Consider the following 19,999-nt stretch of genomic DNA (forward strand, 5'->3'; position numbering starts at 1 on the left):
TTAAAACTTCTAGATATAAAATATATGAGAATATCTTTTTTGACCCTAGTAAAAAGTAGAATTCCTTAATACATAAAACAGCATTGTTCAGAAAAAAAAAGAGAAACTGATTTGACTACACTGAAATAAAAACTAGTCGACAAAAGACATCATTAAAAAAAATAACTAACAAACTCAAAAAAAGGCATCTGTAATCCATAAAAATTACAAAACATTTGTATCTATAGTATATAAAATTATTTCTATAAAACAATAAAAGAAATAACTCTAAAACATAGGCAAAAGATATGAACTTGTGTTTGATAGAAGAGGAAATGCCGAGAATCAAAAAATATTGGAAAAGATGGTCAATCTCATTAGTAATTAGATAAATGTAAATTAAGACAATGTGACACCATTTACACCAACTAGATTTACAAAAATAAAAAGTGTGGCAATGTCAAGTGCTTAAGAGGATGTAGATCAACAGGGTTTGTAAAATGGTATAACCATTGTGGAAAACAATTTGGCATTTTCTTATAAATTCTCTATGACCCAGCAATTTCACTCCTAAGTATACATCTTTGGAAACTTGTATATCATAGCAAAAGACTAAAGAACCCAAATGTCCACTGACAGGAGAATAAACACATGAACTGTACCACATTTTCACAAGTATTTTACAGCAATGAAAAACAAATACACTAGAGCTACATGCAACAATATCTTAGAAATCTCAGAATCTTAGAAAAGCGGTGTTGAATAATTCCCCATCACAAATCTGTTTTATTGTTTGATATTTGTTTTTCCAATGAATTTTCTTCTGGAATCTAAAAAATATTTTTACCAAATAGAAATGTTCATTTGTCAATAAGTACTGAAAGAGTCTTGGCAATTATTAACAGTGATGAAGGTGTCAGATTAAAGCAACCATGCCCTCACCTCTCCATCCTCCCCCACCCCACCTTCTCACCCACCACCACAGCCTCTGTGCTGCTGCCTGGGAACAGTCTGATTATTTGAGAGATTATGGTCAAGAGCAGGAGAATCTAGAAAGAAAGAGGATAACAATGGACAAAAAAAAAAAAAAAAATAAGAGGAGTAATACTGCTTTGGCCTGGGATTTGAGGGGGCTAAATGTGGAAGAGGAACATTCTGGGCTAATCTCACACATTTTGTGCTGCAATTACAATGATTCTATAACGTAAGCTACTTCTATTATTTAACTTCTTTCCACATTTTGTAAAAGCTTCACTTCTTAGAATGTAATGGATATTACTTAAGTGGACATCTAAAATACATTAATACATCAGACAATCTTTTCTCAAACTTAAGTTGGATCAATAGTACAACTTATTGTAATGAAATAATGTACAACTTCATAACTAATCTAAAAGAGAGCTTTTCTAGTAATACTACTAGCTTTATGCAACTATGTAAATTCAATAAATACAGAATCTTAAAATACTTCTACTAATCTTTGTCTTCTTCTCTCCCAATTACCTACCAATAGTCTCAAGCTGACTCACAAGTGCCTAGAAATAAAAACCCTTACCATAAAATAAATGTCTAACAAAAATCTAAAAAAAACAGAAAATAAGAAAAACAATTTATATTCTTGAAGCAGTAACTGAACAAGACTAACTTCTCTTAAAGACTTTGGTAAAATATTCCTACAGCAATTCAGAAGACTACTACACATTTTGTAAATGAAACAAAATTATTGAGCAACAAAAATATTGTCTTCCCTGTTGCAGAAGATAAAGCTTGTGAGTAAATCCCATGCATTTGACTATGAAAACTCAGAAAATTACTCTTTTTCTGCAGAGAGGTCAGTGTATGAAACAGTGAGTAGAAGCAATGTCTAAGATTAATATCACCATGATTAATCTTACTAAATCTCACACCTTCTAACTAGGCAAGTATCATTTTGAGTCACAATACAATTTGTTGTGCCTGGTGACTCTCATGTCCTGGCTATGTGGTGGGATCCAGAAATACGGTACTTCAATTGCTAGAGATTTGTTAGCCTTTATTAACACCCTTAGCATTACTTATGGAGGTACTTTCACATGCACCTAGGAAGCTGACATCTTGCAGGCAGGAAGTGACAACATGGCATAGCTGGTAGGATCTGGAACTCACCACTTTACTGTAGAGATATAGCAATTACCAGTCTAGACTTCTGGGAAACTTGCGCCCTTAAGTTTAACATCAAGGGGACTACCTAAACTATTTGAATAAAACTATTTCTGCTGTTTCCAAAATTACCTTTTTACTAAATTGCATTTTAACATTTGTCCAACAGCTTTTATTAACCGGGTAAAAATCATGACTGCATCTGCTATAGATGTTGATACTCTATGAATACACTCAGTGCACCTAATATAAGGCCCTATATTATGAGAGAGTTCTTTGAAAATTAAATCTCAGAAGAAACTTGGCTTTCTCTGAGCAGTAATAAGTATGCTTTTTTTTTTTTAAATAGCTAAAGTGAAAATTATTTTGTGCCCTGCTTTATTTTATTTTTGGTTTCCAGGAAGCTCAGATTCAATTTTGATGTTTGACTACTGAAGAAGAAAATGTCAAACATTTTCTTTATCTGATTTTAATATAATATTTCTATTTATACTTCCCCTGGTATGAATTATTTACTCATATAATTATTTTAGTACTTATGGACTTGTTATAAGCTGACTCAAATACCTTCTGGAACAAGGCATGGAACAAATAAATGACTAATAGAGCATTTCATTTAATTATTCTCAGGTCTATTAACAGAATGATTAATATCATCACTTTATAAGAGATCCAAGAAAGAGAGGTGATACATATTATATATAGAAAATAACCAGTGATAAGACCACTTATTTTTCTCCCACCCCCAGTTATGAAAAATAAATGTCAAAACAATACATGTTAAGGATTTTAAGCAAAAACACACTCTCAGATAAAAACCAACAAACAAACCAATAGATTCCAAACTGTGACCTGTACTCGCACAGCTGACTACTTCATCAGAATTCTTGAGAAAATGACATAAGAAAAATGTCTCCTAAAAGATATATGTTCAACAAGTTAAATGATTAAAGATAATAAGCCATAAAAAAAGTATAACTATCACTGTATATCCCAACTATATGAAGCAATTCTGGAAGTGGGGAGAAAAATGATTCTTTAAAAAGAAAGAGGTAAAGTATTAGCCCATTTATAATATATGAATTCAAAAATAATTTTCTAATAAAAACTTCATATCCCAAAATAAATGTAACATATGACAATAATTTCTGAATTATCAAAATACTATAAATAATTCTGTTCATTTTCATGAAATCCTTCACCAAACCAACAGCACCTCTCACTGCTGTGGCCTCTCCCGTTGCGGAGCACAGGATCCGGACGTGCAGGCTCAGGGGCCATGGCTCATGGGCCCAGCCGCTCCGCGGTATGTGGGATCTTCCCGGACCGGGGCACGAACCCGTGTCCCCTGCATCGGCAGGCAGACTCTCAACCACTGTGCCACCAGGAAAGCCCAGAACTTAAGTCTTTTATAAGACAGAGGTTAATTAATAATATTTTGAAAGAAAAGATACCTTTTCTTAAACAAGGATATCGAAATAATTTTACAATTCCATAGTCATCAGCTGTAACTAAAACTTGGCCAGTATAGTTTCCATCTACTGAGTTTATATCATTGATATCTGAATACTTGGGCCAAATTCCATTTACTTCAAGGCCTGAAACACATGTCCATGAAGCCCAATGAACACCTTTTATTTCTTCTTTATTTGTCACTTCTTTTCCTCCTAAAAATAAATCACAGTATTAATTTAAGAAGTTATTTCCTTTGATTTTTACTCAAGCATAAACTGTACTGATAACATGGTAAACTCCAAAATTTAAATATCTTCTCCATCCTGTTAAAGGATAATACATGAATAGGTAAGTGAATATAGTAAGGAAAGGAGGAAATTAAGTGCAAGGAGTTGTTAAAAAGCCACTACCAAAATTATGCTGATTCAGAGACATACAGATTTGATGATGATGTAGCTTAGCAGGTTCATGCATGTGGACAGTAAAACTGAACCCTATTAAAATCATGCTACAGATCAGCCACAATGGGGTAAGTTAGAAGGAAAAGTAAAAGCTATACAAAAGTGGCAAATCAGATATTGAAAAAGAAACCTAAGAAGATACACAGTTGAGAAAGATAACTGAAAGGATCACAAAGGAAGGATGAGTGACAAGTAATACATTTATGTTAGGTAATAGGACTTCAGGATTCAGTCAATCTTCATTACATACAGATTGTTAATGAAAATTTTGGAGAGATGCATTAATTTAAATATGCAGCTACTCTTGTTAAATAAGTTATTTTAATATAGTGACTAATTCACTAAACATCATACTAAATAAAGGGCTGAGAGATAATATTTTGATGGTTGTTTTTATTCTTCTCTTTTTAAATCTTTGATAAAAATTCTGTTTTTCAAAATTAGTTTGTTAGCTATATTATTAATATTTGCAAAGTCTGAGATAACAACAAAAACCCAATTTATAGTCAGACATCTGTATCAGTTGTATTTAGTTAATTAGTTGTACCCATTAAAAATGGCATTTTGACTTTCTAAGATACACAAGGACTTTACCATATACTACTCATATGGCATGGACTTCAACATAAAATAGGTCTTAGCTCCTCCAAGCAATTAAGTTTTAATTAAGAACCAAAAGGATTTCAAATGATAAGGCAGCCATAAAGATCACAATGCCTGAAATATTAGCTTGTATCTTCTTTGATTTCCTATAATCAAATGTAACTTACACTCTGCCTCTAATGAAATTCTAAGATATTTTAAAGAAACTAAAAATCTACAAATTATAAATAATTTATAGGAAATTTTTACCTGGCATCCTATAAAACAGTCTTTTACCATTCCCATCATTTGTTTGTAAATATCTACTGTCTGAGGACCAGTCCAAGTGAGTGATGAAACTAAGTGATCCAACACATTCCCCAAATTTTTTATAACGCTGAGAAACTCCATAAATATCAACTGAGCTGTCATTGCATCCAACAGCAAGGTAAGTTCCATCTGGTGAATATTTTAACTCATGAATTGCCTCCTTCCGATCTTTAATATGTACAACTTCCGTCATATCTCTGTAAAGAGAAAAAAAATGAGACCATAAACAAAGAAGTCACTACAGAATTAGTTCAGTTTTCAAATGTGTCTAAAATGACTGTGAGGCTGTATCAAGTATTTATAAACCATAAAACAAATGTAAATGAGACAAGTAGTATTAACTCAGGAATAATTTTGCCTAACAGAAATATATGAGGACAATATATGCTGGAAGTAGAGAAAAATGCTAAATTTCAGTTCCTAAATTACTTAATTTTAAGTAGTTCAGAGATTCATACTAAATTTCTGGAGTCATACAATAAAGGAAATAAAGTCATGGATTTTTATGATGAAGTTCCTTATAAGTACTGAGTTTATGAAAAATGCTTAATTATAAAAGCCATGATTTTCAAATTAAATTTTTGTAATGAAGCAAATGCATAAAATTGCATCCAGGAAATAAAGAAAGGAGAAATTGATTTGTATTATTTCAGTAATACATTTGAATATATATCTTTACATAGATACCACTAGTTACTTTTATTTCAACCTCTTTGACCTTTTTTAATAGAATACAAATTCTTCCCAATTAGCGACCATGTCAGCCAGCAAAGTTAAATATTTTTAATGATGCCTTATAACTGACTTTCCAGAAAAATAACAGGTACTGGTAATAGCCATAAAAATGGGTAAACACTTAGTTAAACACTACTGAGTTTCCAAACATGTGGAGTTGGTGGAGGGGCGGAGAAGAGAGAGGCAGCAAGGGAGAAGTGGCAGGAGGAAGTGAGAATTCTATTTCTAACTAGTGCCAGGGACTTTTTCCAAATAAATTTTGCATTACCCATCTGAAACGTTATCAACAGATAATTCAAGAATAAAAGCTTAAATGGTTATTTCCCAATTTTTACAGTTTCTAAATGGACAATTTAAAGCAATAAAACTCATATTTCTTTCAGTAACATTAAGTATTTAACGTTTTAGGCACATGACACACAAAGATGAACTCATCTTCTGTGAGAGACAGAGATAAAGTAATTATACTTTATAATTGAGAAAATGTAGTGAGTGCTCAAAAGGTTATGTGTGAAGTTCTATAAGAAACACTGAAAAATGGTTAAGACTAAAGGCAGGGGACTTCCCTGGTGGAACAGTGGTTAAGAATCTGCCTGCCAATGCAGGGGACACGGGTTCGATCCCTGGTCTGGGAAGATCTCACATGCCAAGGAGCAACTAAGCCCATGCACCACAACTACTGAGCCCACGATCTAGAGCCTTCGAGCCACAACTACTGAGCCCATGCACCACAACTACTGAAGCCCATGTGCTTTAGAGCCCGTGCATCACAACTACCGAGCCCACGCATCACAACTACTGAAGCCTGCGTGCTCTAGGGCCCACGTGCCACAACTACTGAGCCCACGTGCTGCAACTAGCCACCGCAATGAGAAGCCCACACACCACAACGAAGAGTAGCCTGGCTCGCCGCAACTAGTGAAAGCCCACGCACAGCTACAAAGACCCAGCGTGGCAATCAATCAATCAATAACTAAAAGACTAAAGGCAGGAAGGGACCAAGGAAGAGTGATACCTATTTGAGCATAAGACCTGAGGGGCTGGCTAAGTATAAAAGATTGAAGGTTTTCCAGAAAGAAGACACAGCATGAGCAATGCAAATACATGGCACATTTGAACAACGTGGATACAAGATAAGTGGGAAAAGCAGTGACTTGATGGGGTTAAAGAGATAAATTGAGGACAGTGTGTAACAGATCTGATACATTGCCAAGGAACTTGGGCTTCACCCTGGTGTTAATCATATAAAGAAAGAGACGAAAATCATCCCCTTAACTACAAAAGGGAATCAGAACAAAACAAAACAAAATAAATGAAGGAAAAAAAAGTACTTTTTAAAAGAGCTTTCCTGGTCAACGTCACTTTTGCCTTAGACTCTGCAACTTGCAAGGTCCTCTTCCTAAGCACAGAATAATGTAGCTACTTCTACCTTTCCCAGTGACTTCTTCCTTTCAGTTTTAATTTAAATCCATGCATCTTACCTCCCTTTCTTCATACCATTCATCCATCCATCCACTCAGCCATCCATTAGTACATCCAGCCATTCATCTATATCTATATGGAGCAAGATTTTTAAGAAAACATCTAAGACACTATTTGAAAGCTTTTCTTTTTTATACCTTCTTTATTAAAATATAATCATTCCAGTATCAATCATGAACATTAGTTAAAATGCTCCTGGAAAATTCTTCAGAATTATTTTGGTAATTTTTTTACAGCTTTTTTGTTCTAGGGACTTAACTGCTCCCAGTTAACAAGAGAAATAAGTGTGGATATCTGAGGCTGTCTCTTGCTTTCTACCACTGTGGCCCTGTCCACCAACCAACACACGCACACAGAGAAGAAACCAACAGTGAGGGAAAGAGATTCTGATTGACTGGTTTTATAGTACGTATTACGTTATTACATCAACACTATGAATTATAACTATCTTCTCTGACAAAGTTTCTTTGACAAATTTACAGGTAAAAAGACTATTATTAGATGAAAATGTATTGATTTCTAAAAATTCTGAATTAAGTCTTCTGGGAAACTGGTATGCAAATTCTGTGATTTCTTTAAGAAGCAGAGGGAGGTCAAAGCCTGGGAATACTCATACATTATCAGTCTGTAACACATCACAAAAGTAAAAGTACACAATATTAATAGAGCATATATATTGATAGAGCATATAACAGAAGAACCGTTCCTAGGTGAAGGTGTTAGAGGAAACAGACCAAAAGAAGTGGAGTTTAAACTTCATTCTGAGGAATTAATGGGACTTAGCTCAGCAGAAGACAGGAACTGGGAGGAAAAAGCCTACATTCCAGCAGAGCTAAAACTATGTGAAATTGCTGATGGCAAGAGAAAGCATTCAAGCTCAGCTTGAGAAGCCCAGTATAGTGGTACTGAAACAAGCAAAGGGGGCTTTGATGTGAGCCAGAGTCTCGCAAGGAAGACTAAGGGAAAATTATAAAAGTCCTCATACATCTAAAGATTTTTGGCCTTAACTTGTAAATATAAGCTAGGGTGGGATGAATCAATCAGATCACTAATCTGGTTCGAGAGTAAAAAACAAATTGAAGGAGTATAACAGCAGGATTAAGACCGATTAGAAGACTACTACAGATGGTGGTTGCTCAGACTTCAGAAAGAAGTGAAATGATCTGAAATATACAGTATTATACAATCCATACTATTATAGAGTATTTAGTATATGTTAAAGATATTATCATTCTAATCTTATTCACAAACCTTAACTAAAATGCTCCTAGACAATTCATCAGGTAAGTAAAATCAACAGGATGTGGTGATGGATTATAAATGGTGGTTACCTCCTAGAGAAATGGAAATAAAAACAAAAATAAACAAATGGGACCTAATGAAACTTAAAATCTTTTGCACAGCTAAGGAAACCATAAACAAGACAAAAAGACAACCCTCAGAATGGGAGAAAATATTTGCAAACGAAGCAACAGACAAACGATTAATCCTCAAAATATACAAGCAGCTCATGCAGCTCAATATCAAAAAACAACCTAATCCAAAAATGGGCAGAAGACCTAAATAGACATTTCTCCAAAGAAGATATACAGATTGCCAACAAACACATGAAAGAATGCTCAACATCACTGATCATTAGAGAAATGCAAATCAAAACTACAATGAGGTATCACCTCACATCGGTCAGAATGGCCATCACCAAAAAATCTACAAACAATAAACGCTGGAGAGTGTGTGGAGAAAAGGGAACCCTCCTGCACTGCTGGTAGGAATGTAAACTGATATAGCCACTATGGAGAACAGTATGGAGGTTCCTCAAAAACCTAAAAATAGAACTACCATGTGACCCAGCAATCCCACTACTGGGCATATACCCTGAGAAAACCATAATTCAAGAGACATGTACCACAGTGTTCACTACCGCACTATTTACAGTAGCAAGGACATGGAAGCAACCTAAGTGTCCAACGACAGATGAATGGATAAAGAAGATGTAGCACATATATACAATGGAATATCACTCAGCCACAAAAAGAAACGAAATTGAGTTACTCGTAGTGAAGTGGATGGACCTAGAGTCTATCATACAGAGTGAAGTAAGTCAGAAAGAGAAAAAATATGCTAACACATATATATGGAATGTAAAAAAAAAAAAAAAAGGTTCTGATGAACCTAGGGGCTGGACAGGAATAAAGACACAGACGTAGAGAATGGACTTGAGGACACAGGGGAGGGGGGAAGGGGAAGCTGGGATGAAGTGAGTCAGAAGCATTGACATATATACACTACCAACTGTAAAACAAAGAGCTAGTGGGAAGCAGATGCATAGCGCAGGGAGATCAGCTCAGTGCTTTGTGACCACCTAGAAGGGTGGGATAGGGAGGGTGGGAGGGAGGCTCAAGAAGGAGGGGATATGGTGATATATGTATACATATAGCTGATTCACTTTGTTATACAGCAGAAACTAACACAACATTGTAAAGCAATTATACTCCAATAAAGATGTTAAAAAAAAAAAAATCGTGGTTAGAGAGAGAGAGGTATCAATGATAATGCCTAGGTTTTTGGCTTATACAAGAACATGGACAGAACAGGGCCCAGAGACAGAAGATCAGTTTGGGAGGGGGGATGCTGGGTTCAGCTTTGGACATGCTGAATTGCAGATGTCTTTGAGATACCCAAGTGATGTTAAATAAGCAACTGAATATGCATGACTGGAGTTTAGAGGCGATAACAGGGCTAGAACTATGCATCTGGGATCATCAGGCTATGGGTAGTAACTGAAGCTACACGCAGCATGAGATTACCTAGTGAGAAAATACAGAGTAAAAAAGAGCAGAAAGCCTAGAATCTGAGCTTTGAGGGACTTCAATTTTACTGGGTAGACAGAAGATAATTAGCATATAAACAAAATGGAGCCAGAGGCTGCAAAGACAAAGAGAATTAACATCTAAAGCCAGGGAAGACCATGTTTTGAGAAGGAGCAAGTTGTTCAAGGGGTCAAATTTACTGCTGAGAATCAATTTAGATGAGAACTGAAAAATATCTCCTGGTTTTAGTTACAGGGCACTATTAGTGAGGGTTTTCCAATTTAAAGATGAAGGCAAAAGCTATATTGGAATGGGGGTAGAAAGTTGATAAGTTAATTGGAAGGAAAGAGAGATAGTAAAATAGGCAGGTTTTTGAGATTTTTACTGTGAAAGAGAAGAGAGTAGAGATGTGATATAACCAAAGAGGGCCTCAGGCTCGAGGTAGGAATTTTAAGATAAGACATATTTGAGCATGTTTTAATAGTGCTCTTGGTGGGGGCAGAGAGACAAAAACACCTTCGATGTGAAAAAATAATGGACATAAAAGAGTTACTTTTTGAAAGCCAGGAAACAACTTTCAGAACTTATTATTCCCATGAAATGAGGCAGACAAAATATAAATATGTTGGAAAAAAATTAAATGAATGTGTGATTAGTTAGGGGAAAAACTGTCCTAATCCTTTTAAAGTTGATATAACTCAGCAGTGACACTGTCAGAAAAGACAACTGACTAGAGACTGGTAGAATATAAAATGGCAACGTTAATATTTTTACAACTAAGTCTACCCCATACACTGCAGGAAACCTTACTCCATCTTCAGCATAATTTATTAACCATGCTCACCAAGCTCTTCCACTGAAGTCTCCCTAATTACTTATGAGAATGAATTAGCGCCTCTGAAGAGTTTGATGTTGATAATACCATGCAGCCCACCACCAGTCAAAGTTTTATATGTATTCCTATGTATCTTCTAATTTGAAAAATATTTGCAATTTTTCATTTGACTCCATGATATTAGTGTTTGTTTTAATATAAAATTATTTAATATTTTTATCACAAGGAAAAGAGACGTTCTAAGAAGTTATATGATTTTGCCCTGGCACATCACCTTGTACCCCAATTTAAGAATCAGTGTGTTAGTTTCTAATCTATGCTATGTTCCTCTAATCATAACATAATCACTCCTGTGAGGGCACTTTACTACTGCTATACTTATAAATTCTGCTCTATGATACAGAGAATATACACAGCGAACCAAGAAGAAACAGTGACCAGGTAAATTAAGAAGGATTAGGAATATTTTTGAGGGAGTTCCCTGGTGGCCTATTGGTTAGGATTCCAGGCTTTCACTGCCATGGCCCAGAGTTCAATCTCTGGTCAGGGAACTGAGATCGCGCAAGCTGTGCGACGCATGCCTCACTTACCCCCAAAAAAGAATATTTTTGAGTTGCTAAAATACTGACTTATTAGAGATAATTTATTCACCCAGTTTCTTGCATACAATAATTGAAAGGACAAGTAAATGTACAAACGAAAAAATAACAATCACTATTTTTAATGCATACCAACTATCTGACAGAAATTCTCAGGTGTTTTACATGCATCTTAAATTCTTGGTTGTAAAACAACCCAAATGTACTTAATGACACTGAGTTTTACACTTAAAAATGTTTAAAATGGTAAATTTTATATTATGTATGTTTTATCACAATAAAAAATTAGATTAAGAAAAAAATCTCAGCATATCTCATTATAGAAACCTGTCCCAGAAAGAAGAGTCATATCTATAGCAGCTCAGAAGTACAAGAGAACATGATGTATCTGAAAAAATGAAAGATGTTTTATACATGCTAAAAGAAAGAGACTGCAGTAGAAAGAAATAGGCTAGAGAGATGGGCAGGATATGCTATGTTAAGAATTATGAACTTCATCCTAAGGACAGTGCGATGCTTTTTATCATACTTTAGAAAGACGAGGGATGCAAACAAATGTGTTTTAAAAGGCATCACTATAACTGTAGAGTGTTAAAAAGGACTTGAGGAAGCAAAATAGGAAGTAAGGAGACCAGCTGAGATGCTATTCCACCAATCCAGGTAAGACATGGCAAAAGTTTATAAAAGAGTACAGTGGTGAGAGTGGAAGGAAGTAGATTAATTTGAGAGCTATTTAGGAATTAGGTTCTCCAGAATTTAGTGATTAACTAGACATGAGAGACAAAGGAGAGAAATGAATCAATGGTTTCTGGATTGGGCAACTGGGTGGATGGCCCTATGATTCATTAAACTGGATGTGAAAAATTTCATAGATACTTGTCATCGTGAACACGTGTGGATCTACAGCAAATTTTTAAATGGCTGTATAGAATTCAACTGAATGCAATAATCCAACATATCTATAATCCAACAAAAGATGCTAACTGCTTTAACAAATTCTGTAAACTTTTCTAATTACCCAAACAAAGGGAGAGATGCAGGCATGTTTTTCAAAGCATAAATCTGCAAATGACAACAAAACCATTCACTCATTTTTAACAGTTTCAAGGTCTCATTCTCCCTCTTCTATGTTAGAAGATCATTACTGAAAATCAATACTACCAAGAAATGGAAATTAAGACCCAAATTTAACTCAAAATTTTAGTCATTAATCTACTAAGCATTCTTAATCCCCCAAACCAAGGGTTTTGAGTTAACTTAATTTTCTGACAAAGCCATTTTTAAAAACATATTTTTTATACTTAATGAAACTAATATTTGAGAAAATGTATGTTAATAAGAAGGGAGGGGGTTAAAGGAAATGGGTAAAAATAAGTACTATGCACTCTATCTCACTTAACAGAAATTTACTCTCTCTACTTCTACCCTATTACATACCTTACTCTAAGTACAGTGAATGAGCCATCCTTCATTCCAAGGGCAAGATGGATCCCATCTACATTTACAGCTGCACAACGAATTGGTTCTTCCATATTACACCTTGCTATTAGTGCGTGATCAACTAGGCTCCATATCCTGTAACATTTAATTAAAATAAAAGAACAGTTAACTAACATATGCTTAAAAAATGACAGACTCTATGAAAAAACTGTTGGTTAAAATAATAATTTCATTTTAAGAAGGCAAGATAAACCTAGATTTTTAACTGTATGCTTGTGGCTGGGAATTCTTATCTACGAAACAGAAGTACTCTTAATGCTTAAAATGACAAGGGTTAATAGAATCTTTTATTTATTTATTTACTTTAACATCTTTATTGGAGCATAATTGCTTTACACTGTTGTGTTAGTTTCTGCTGTATAACAAAGTGTATCAGCTACACGTATACATATATCCCCATATTCCCTCCCTCTTGCATCTCCCTCCCACCCTCCCTATCCCACCCTTCTAGGTGGTCACGATGCACTGAGCTGCTTTCCCTGTGCTATGCAGCTGCTTCCCACTACCTATTTTACATTTGGTAGTGTATATATGTCAATGCCACTCTCTCACTTCATCCCAGCTTACCCTTCCCTCTCCCCATGTCCTCAAGTCCATTTTCTACATCTGCATCTTTATTCCTGTCCTGCCCCTAGGTTCTTCAGAACCATTTTCTTTTTTTAGATTCCATATATATGTGTTAGCATATGGTATTTGTTTTTCTCTTTCTGACTTACTTCACTCTGTATGACAGACTCTAGGTCCATCTACCTCACTACAAATAACTCAATTTCGTTTCTTTTTATGGCTGAGTAATATTCCATTGTATATATATGCCACATCTCCTTTATCCATTCATCTGTCAACGGACACTTAGGTTGCTTCCATGTCCTGGCTATTGTAAATAGAGCTGCAATGAACACTGAATTATGGTTTTGAATTATGGTTTTCTCAGGGTATATGCCCAGTAGTGGGATTGCTGGGTCATATGGTAGTTCTATTTTTAGGTTTTTGAGGAACCTCCATACTGTTCTCCATAGTGGCTGTATCAATTTACATTCCCACCAACAGTGCAAGAGGGTTCCCTTTTCTCCACACCCTCTCACGCATTTATTGTTTGTAGATTTTTTGATGATGGCCATTCTGACCGGGGTGAGGTGATACCTCATTGTAGTTTTGATTTGCATTTCTCTAATGATTACTGATGTGGAGCATCCTTTCATGTGTTTGTTGGCAATCTGTATATCTGCTTTGGAGAAATGTCTATTTAGATCTTCTGCCCATTTTTCGATTGGGTTTTTTGTTTTTTTGAGATTTAGCTACATGAGCTGCTTGTATATTTTGGAGATTACTGCTTTGTAAGTTGCTTCGTTTGCAAATATTTTATCCCATTCTGAGGATGGTGTTTTCGTCTTGTTTATGGTTTCCTTAGCTGTGCAAATATTTTAAGTTTCATTAGGTCCCATTTGTTTATGTTTGTTTTTATTTCCATTTCTCCAGGAAGTGGGCCAAAAAGGATCTTGCTGTGATTTATGTCATAGAGTGTCCTGCCTATGTTTTCCCCTAAGAGTTTTATAGTGCCTGGCTTTACATTTAAGTCTTTAATCCATTTTGAGTTCATTTTTGTGTATGGTGCTAGGGAGTGTTCTAATTTCATTCTTTTACATGTAGTTGTCCAGTTGTCCCAGCACCACTTATTGAAGAGGCTGTCATTTGCCATTGTGTATTCTTGCCTCCTTTATCAAAGATAAGGTGACCATATGTGCGTGGGTTTATCTCTGGGCTTTCTATCCTGTTCCATTGATCTATATTTCTGTTTTTGTGCCACTACCACACTGTCTTGATTACTGTGGCTTTGTAGTATAGTCTGAAGTCAGGGAGCCTGATTCCTCCTGCTCCGTTTTTCTACCTCAAGATTGCTTTGGCTATTCGGGGTCTTCTGTGTTTCCACAGAAACTGTGAAATTTTTGTTCTAATTCTGTGAAAAATGCCAGTGGTAGTTTGATAGGGATTGCATTGAATCTGTAGATTGATTTGGGTAGTACAGTCATTTTCACAATATTGATTCTTCCAATCCAAGAACATGGTGTATCTCCATCTGTTTGTATCACCTTTAATTTCTTTCATCACTACCTTATAGTTTTCGGCATACAGGTCTTTTGTCTCCTTAGGTAGGTTTATTCCTAGATATTTTATTCTTTCTGTTGCAAGGGTAAGTGGGAGTGTTTCCTTAATTTCTCTTCCAGATTTTCATCATTAGTGTATAGGAATGAAAGAAATTTCTGTGTATTAATTGTGTATCCTGCTACTTTACCAAATTCATTGATCAGCTCTAGTAGTTTTCTGGTAGTATCTTTAGGATTCTCTACGTACAGTATCATGTCATCTGCAAACAGTGACAGTTTTACTTCTTCTTTTCCGATTTGGATTCCTTTTATTTCTTTTTCTTCTCTGACTGCTGTGGCTAAAAATTCCAAAACCATGTTGAATATTAGTGGTGAGAGTGGGCAACCTTGTCTTGTTCCTGATCTTAGTGAAAATGGTTTCAGTTTTTCACCATTGAGAATGATGTTGGCTGTGGCTCTGTCATATATGGCCTTAATTATGTTGAGGTAAGTTCCCTCTATGCGTACTTTCTGGAGAGTTTTTATCATAAATGGGTGTTGAATTTTGTTGAAAGCTTTTTCTACACCTACTGAGATGATGATATGGTTTTTCTCCTTCAAATTGTGAATATGGTGTATCACATTGATTGATTTACTATACTGAAGAATCCTTGCATTCCCGGGATAAACCCCACTTGATTATGGTGTATGATTCTTTTAATGTGCTGCTGGATTGTTTGCTAGTATTTTGTTAAGAAGTTTTGCATCTATGTTCATCAGTGATATTGGCCTGTAGTTTTCTTTTTTTGTGCCATCCTTGTGTGGTTTTGGTAGCAGGGTGATTGTGGCCTCATAGAATGAGTTTGGGAATGTTCCTCCCTCTGCTATATTTTGGAAGAGTTTGAGAAGGATAGGTGTTAGCTCTTCTCTAAATGTTTGATAGAATTCTCCTGTGAAGTCATCTTGTCCTGGGCTTTGGTTTGTTGGAAGATTTTTAATCACCGTTTCAATTTCAGTGCTTGTGATTGGTCTGTTTATATTTTCTATTTCTTCCTCATTCAGCCTCAGAAGATTGTGCTTTTCTAAGAATTTGTCCATTTCCTTCAGGTTGCCCATTTTATTGGCATATAGTTGCTTATAGTAATCTCTCATGATCCTTTGTATTTCTGCAGTGTCAGTTGTTACTTCTCCTTTTTCATTTCTAATTCTGCTGATTTGATTTTTTTCTTGATGAGTCTGGCTAATGGTTTACCAATTTTGTTTATCTTTTCAAAGAACCAGCTTTTAGTTTTATTGATCTTTGCTGTCATTTCCTTCATTTCTTTTTCATTTATTTCTGATCTGATCTTTATGATTTCTTTCCTTCTGCTGACTTTGGGGTTTTTTTGTTCTTCTTTCTCTAATTGCTTTAGGTGTAAGGTTAGGTTTTTTATTTGAGATTTTTCTTGTTCCATGAGGTAGGATTATATTGCTATAAACTTCCCTCTTAGAACTGCTTTTGGTGCATCCCACAGGTTTTGGGTTGTCGTGTTTTCATTGTCATTTGTTTCTAGGTATTTTTTGATTTCCTCTTTGATTTCTTCAGTGATCTCTTGGTTATTCAGTAGTGTATTGTTTAGTCTCCATGTTTTTTTTTTGTTTTGTTTTGTTTTTTACAGATTTTTTCCTGTAATTGATATCTAGTCTCATAGCACTGTGGTCAGAAAAGATACTTGATATGATTTCAATTTTCTTAAATTTACCAAGGGTTGACTTGTGACCCAAGATATGATCTATCCTGGAGAATGTTCCATGATCACTTGAGAGGAGAGTGTAATCTGCTGTTTTGGGATGGAATGTCCTATAAATATCAGTTAAATCCATCTTGGTTAATGTATCATTTAAAGCTTGTGTTTCCTTATTTATTTTCATTTTGGATCATCTGTCCTTTGGTGAAAGTGGGGTGTTAAAGTCCCCTACTATTATTGTGTTATTGCTGATTTCCCCTTTTATGGCTGTTAGCATTTGCCTTATGTATTGAGGTGCTCCTATGTTGGATGTGTAAATATTTACAATTGTTATATCTTCTTCTTAGATTGATCCCTTGATCATTATGTAGTGTCCTTCTTTGTCTCTTGTAATAGTCTTTATTGTAAAGTCTATTTTGTCTGATATGAGAATTGCTACTCCAGCTTTCTTGTGATTTCCATTTGCATGGAATATCTTTTTCCATCCCCTCACTTTCAGTCTGTATGTGTCCCTAGGTCTGAAGTGGGTCTCTTGTAGTCAGCATATATATGGGTCTTGTTTTTGTATCCATTCAGCCAGTCTGTGTTTTTTGGTTGGAACACTTAATCCATTTACATTGAAGGTAATTATTGATATGTATGTTCCTATTACCATTTTCTTAATTGTTCTGGGTTTTTATTGTAAGTCTTTTCCTTCTCTTGTGTTTCCTGCCTAGAGAAGTTCCTTTAGCATTTGTTGTAGAGCTGGTTTTGTGGTGCTGAATTCTCTTAGCTTTTGCTTGTCTGTAAAGATTTTAATTTCTCTGTCGAACCTGAATGAGATCCTTGCTGAGTAGAGTAATCTTGGTTGTAGCTTTTTCCGTTTCATCACTTTAAATATGTCCTGCCACTCCCTTCTGGCTTTCAGAGTTTCTGCTGAAAGATCAGTTGTTAACCTTATGGGGATTCCCTTGTATGTTAATTGTTGATTTTCCCTTGCTGTTTTTAATTTTTCTTTGTATTTAATTTTTGATAATTTGATTAATATGTTTCTTGTCTTATGTATTGAGGTGCATGTTTCTCCCTGGGTTTATCCAGTATGGGACTCACTGCACCTATTGGACTTGATTGACTATTTCCTTTCCCATATTAGGGAAGTTTTCAACTATAATCTCTTCAAATATTTTCTCAGTCCCTTTCTTTTTCTCTTCTTCTGGGACCCCCTATAATTCGAATGTTGTTGCATTTAATGTTGTCCCAGAGGTCTCTGAGACTGTCCTCATTTCTTTTCATTCTTTTTTCTTAATTCTGTTCTGCAGTAGTTGTTTCCACTATTTTATCTTTTAGGTCACTTACCCGTTCTTCTGCCTCAGTTATTCTGCTATTGATTCCTTCTAGAGAATTTTTAATTTCATTTATTGTTTTGTTCATCATTGTTTGTTTGCTCTTTAGTTCTTCTAGGTCCTTGTTAAACGTTTCTTGTATTTTCTCCATTCTATTTCCAAGATTTTGGATCATCTTTACTATCATTACTCTGATTTCTTTTTCAGGTAGACTGCCTATTTTCTCTTCAGCTGTTTGTTCTGGTGGGTTTCTACCTTGCTCCTTCATCTAATGTATATTTCTCTGTCTTCTCATTTTGCTTAACTTACTGTGTTTGGGGTCTCATTTTTGCAGGCTGCGGGTTTGTAGTTCCCATTGTTTTTGATGTCTGCCCCCAATGGATGAGGATGGTTCAGTGGCTTGTGTAGGCTTCCTGGTGAAGTGGACTGGTGCCTGTGTTCTGATGGATGAGGCTGGATCTTGTCTCTCTGGTGTGCAGGGCTGTGTCCGGCAGTGTGTTTTGGGGTGTCTATGAACTTATAATTTTAGGTAGCCTCCCTGCTAATGGGTGGGGTTGTGTTCCTGTCTTGCTAGTTGTTTGGCATGGGGTGGCCAGCACTGTAGCTTGCTCGTTGTTGGGTGGAGCTGGGTCTATCGTTGAGACGGAGATCTCTGGGAGAGCTCTTGCCAAATGATATTACATGGGGCCAGGAGGTCTCTGGTGGTCCAATGTCCTGAACTCGGCTCTCCCACCTCTGAGGCTCAGGTCTGACAGCAAGCCAGAGCACCAAGACCTTGTCAGCCATACGGCTATTTTGGACTCAGCCGAATATGGAGCAAAGCAACAAAATGGATTGGATCAGTGACTCTCAATTTTTAGGGCATCAGAACCACTTGGAGGGCTTGTGAAAACACAGGTTGCTGGGCTGCACCTCAGAATTTCTGGTGCAGAATTTTTCATTCAGACTTTTCTGATTCTGACCTTTTGGCCTAGAGAAAAGTTTGACTGTTTCTGAGCTGTCTGGCTCTGCAGAACATTGCTCTCTCCCCAGCTCTAGGAATATTCTTCTGCCTTACTCACTGGGGGCTGTGGGAGGATGAGCTGGGGCCCTGTACTTCCAATTAGCCAGATGAGGAAACTGAAGTTGAGAGCAACCAGAAAACTTGCCCCAGGTACACAGGGTGTAAGAAGTAGACTCAGGTGCCAAATCAAGTCCTCTACCAACAGGGCCACTGTCATGCTGCCTCTTCTTGCCTTGAAGATAATGAAGCAGAGTCTCCGGTCCAGGTGGTCTCAACATCATATTACTCTCTAAAGGCGAGTCCTCGGAACCAGCTCCTACTGTGGGAGCAGTGGGCAGGATACCAGAATCTTTTATTTTTAAGACGATGTAATAACATTAATTTTTTCCAATCATTCATTTTAGGTGGATGATTTCTACCCTGATTAAAGGCGAGATACATATATAGTATAGTGGTGTATGGTATACACCATATTTAGTCTTTTAAGAATAACACTTCAGATTATGCAAATTTAGTCTTTTCCAGACCCTAATGTTAGAAAGCTGTAACAAGAAGTAAAAAATGCCCATTGTTTGAAAGTTAAGTATTACACTTCCAAATAACATAAAGGACAAAGACCAAAATTCTAATGAAAACTAGTAACATTTTAGAAATAAATTACAACAGAAGTATTTCATATCAAAACTTGTGGGATATAGCTGAAATAGTGCTTAGGGAGAAATTTAAATGCAGATATTATCAAAATAAAGGCTACAACTTAATGAACGAGCATCTACTCTCAAAGGTTAGGAAAAGATCAGCAAAACTAAGTATATTTTTAAACATTTTATAGCAGTATCTTATTTTTAAAAATTCTATTTGTTTTTGCTGTTTTCTATGATTTTGTATATTGTTTCTATATCCAGGAATTTTGCTAAATTCTCTTTTTAATTCCAATAATTTCTCTGTATTTTCCT

General features: G+C 35.8%; 1 protein-coding gene across 8 annotated transcripts in view; it reads right to left on the bottom strand.

The window, feature by feature from the left end:
- Positions 1 to 19,999, bottom strand: part of EML5 (EMAP like 5) — a 169,410-nt gene that overhangs the window by 86,425 nt on the left and 62,986 nt on the right. For all 8 annotated transcript variants that reach the window (XR_009563183.1, XM_060295159.1, XM_060295158.1 and 5 more), the window contains 3 exons: positions 12,845 to 12,982; positions 4,887 to 5,143; positions 3,573 to 3,785 (listed from right to left, as the gene is read on the bottom strand). Coding sequence is in view for 7 of the 8 variants with exons in the window: in XM_060295159.1 (XP_060151142.1) it covers positions 3,573 to 3,785; positions 4,887 to 5,143; positions 12,845 to 12,982 (608 nt within the window). In the remaining variant the exon portion in view is untranslated. The remainder of the gene's footprint in view (positions 1 to 3,572; positions 3,786 to 4,886; positions 5,144 to 12,844; positions 12,983 to 19,999) is intronic.

The sequence above is a fragment of the Globicephala melas genome, chromosome 2 (assembly GCF_963455315.2).
Source record: "Globicephala melas chromosome 2, mGloMel1.2, whole genome shotgun sequence".
In the NCBI taxonomy this organism is placed as follows: Eukaryota; Metazoa; Chordata; class Mammalia; order Artiodactyla; family Delphinidae; genus Globicephala; species Globicephala melas.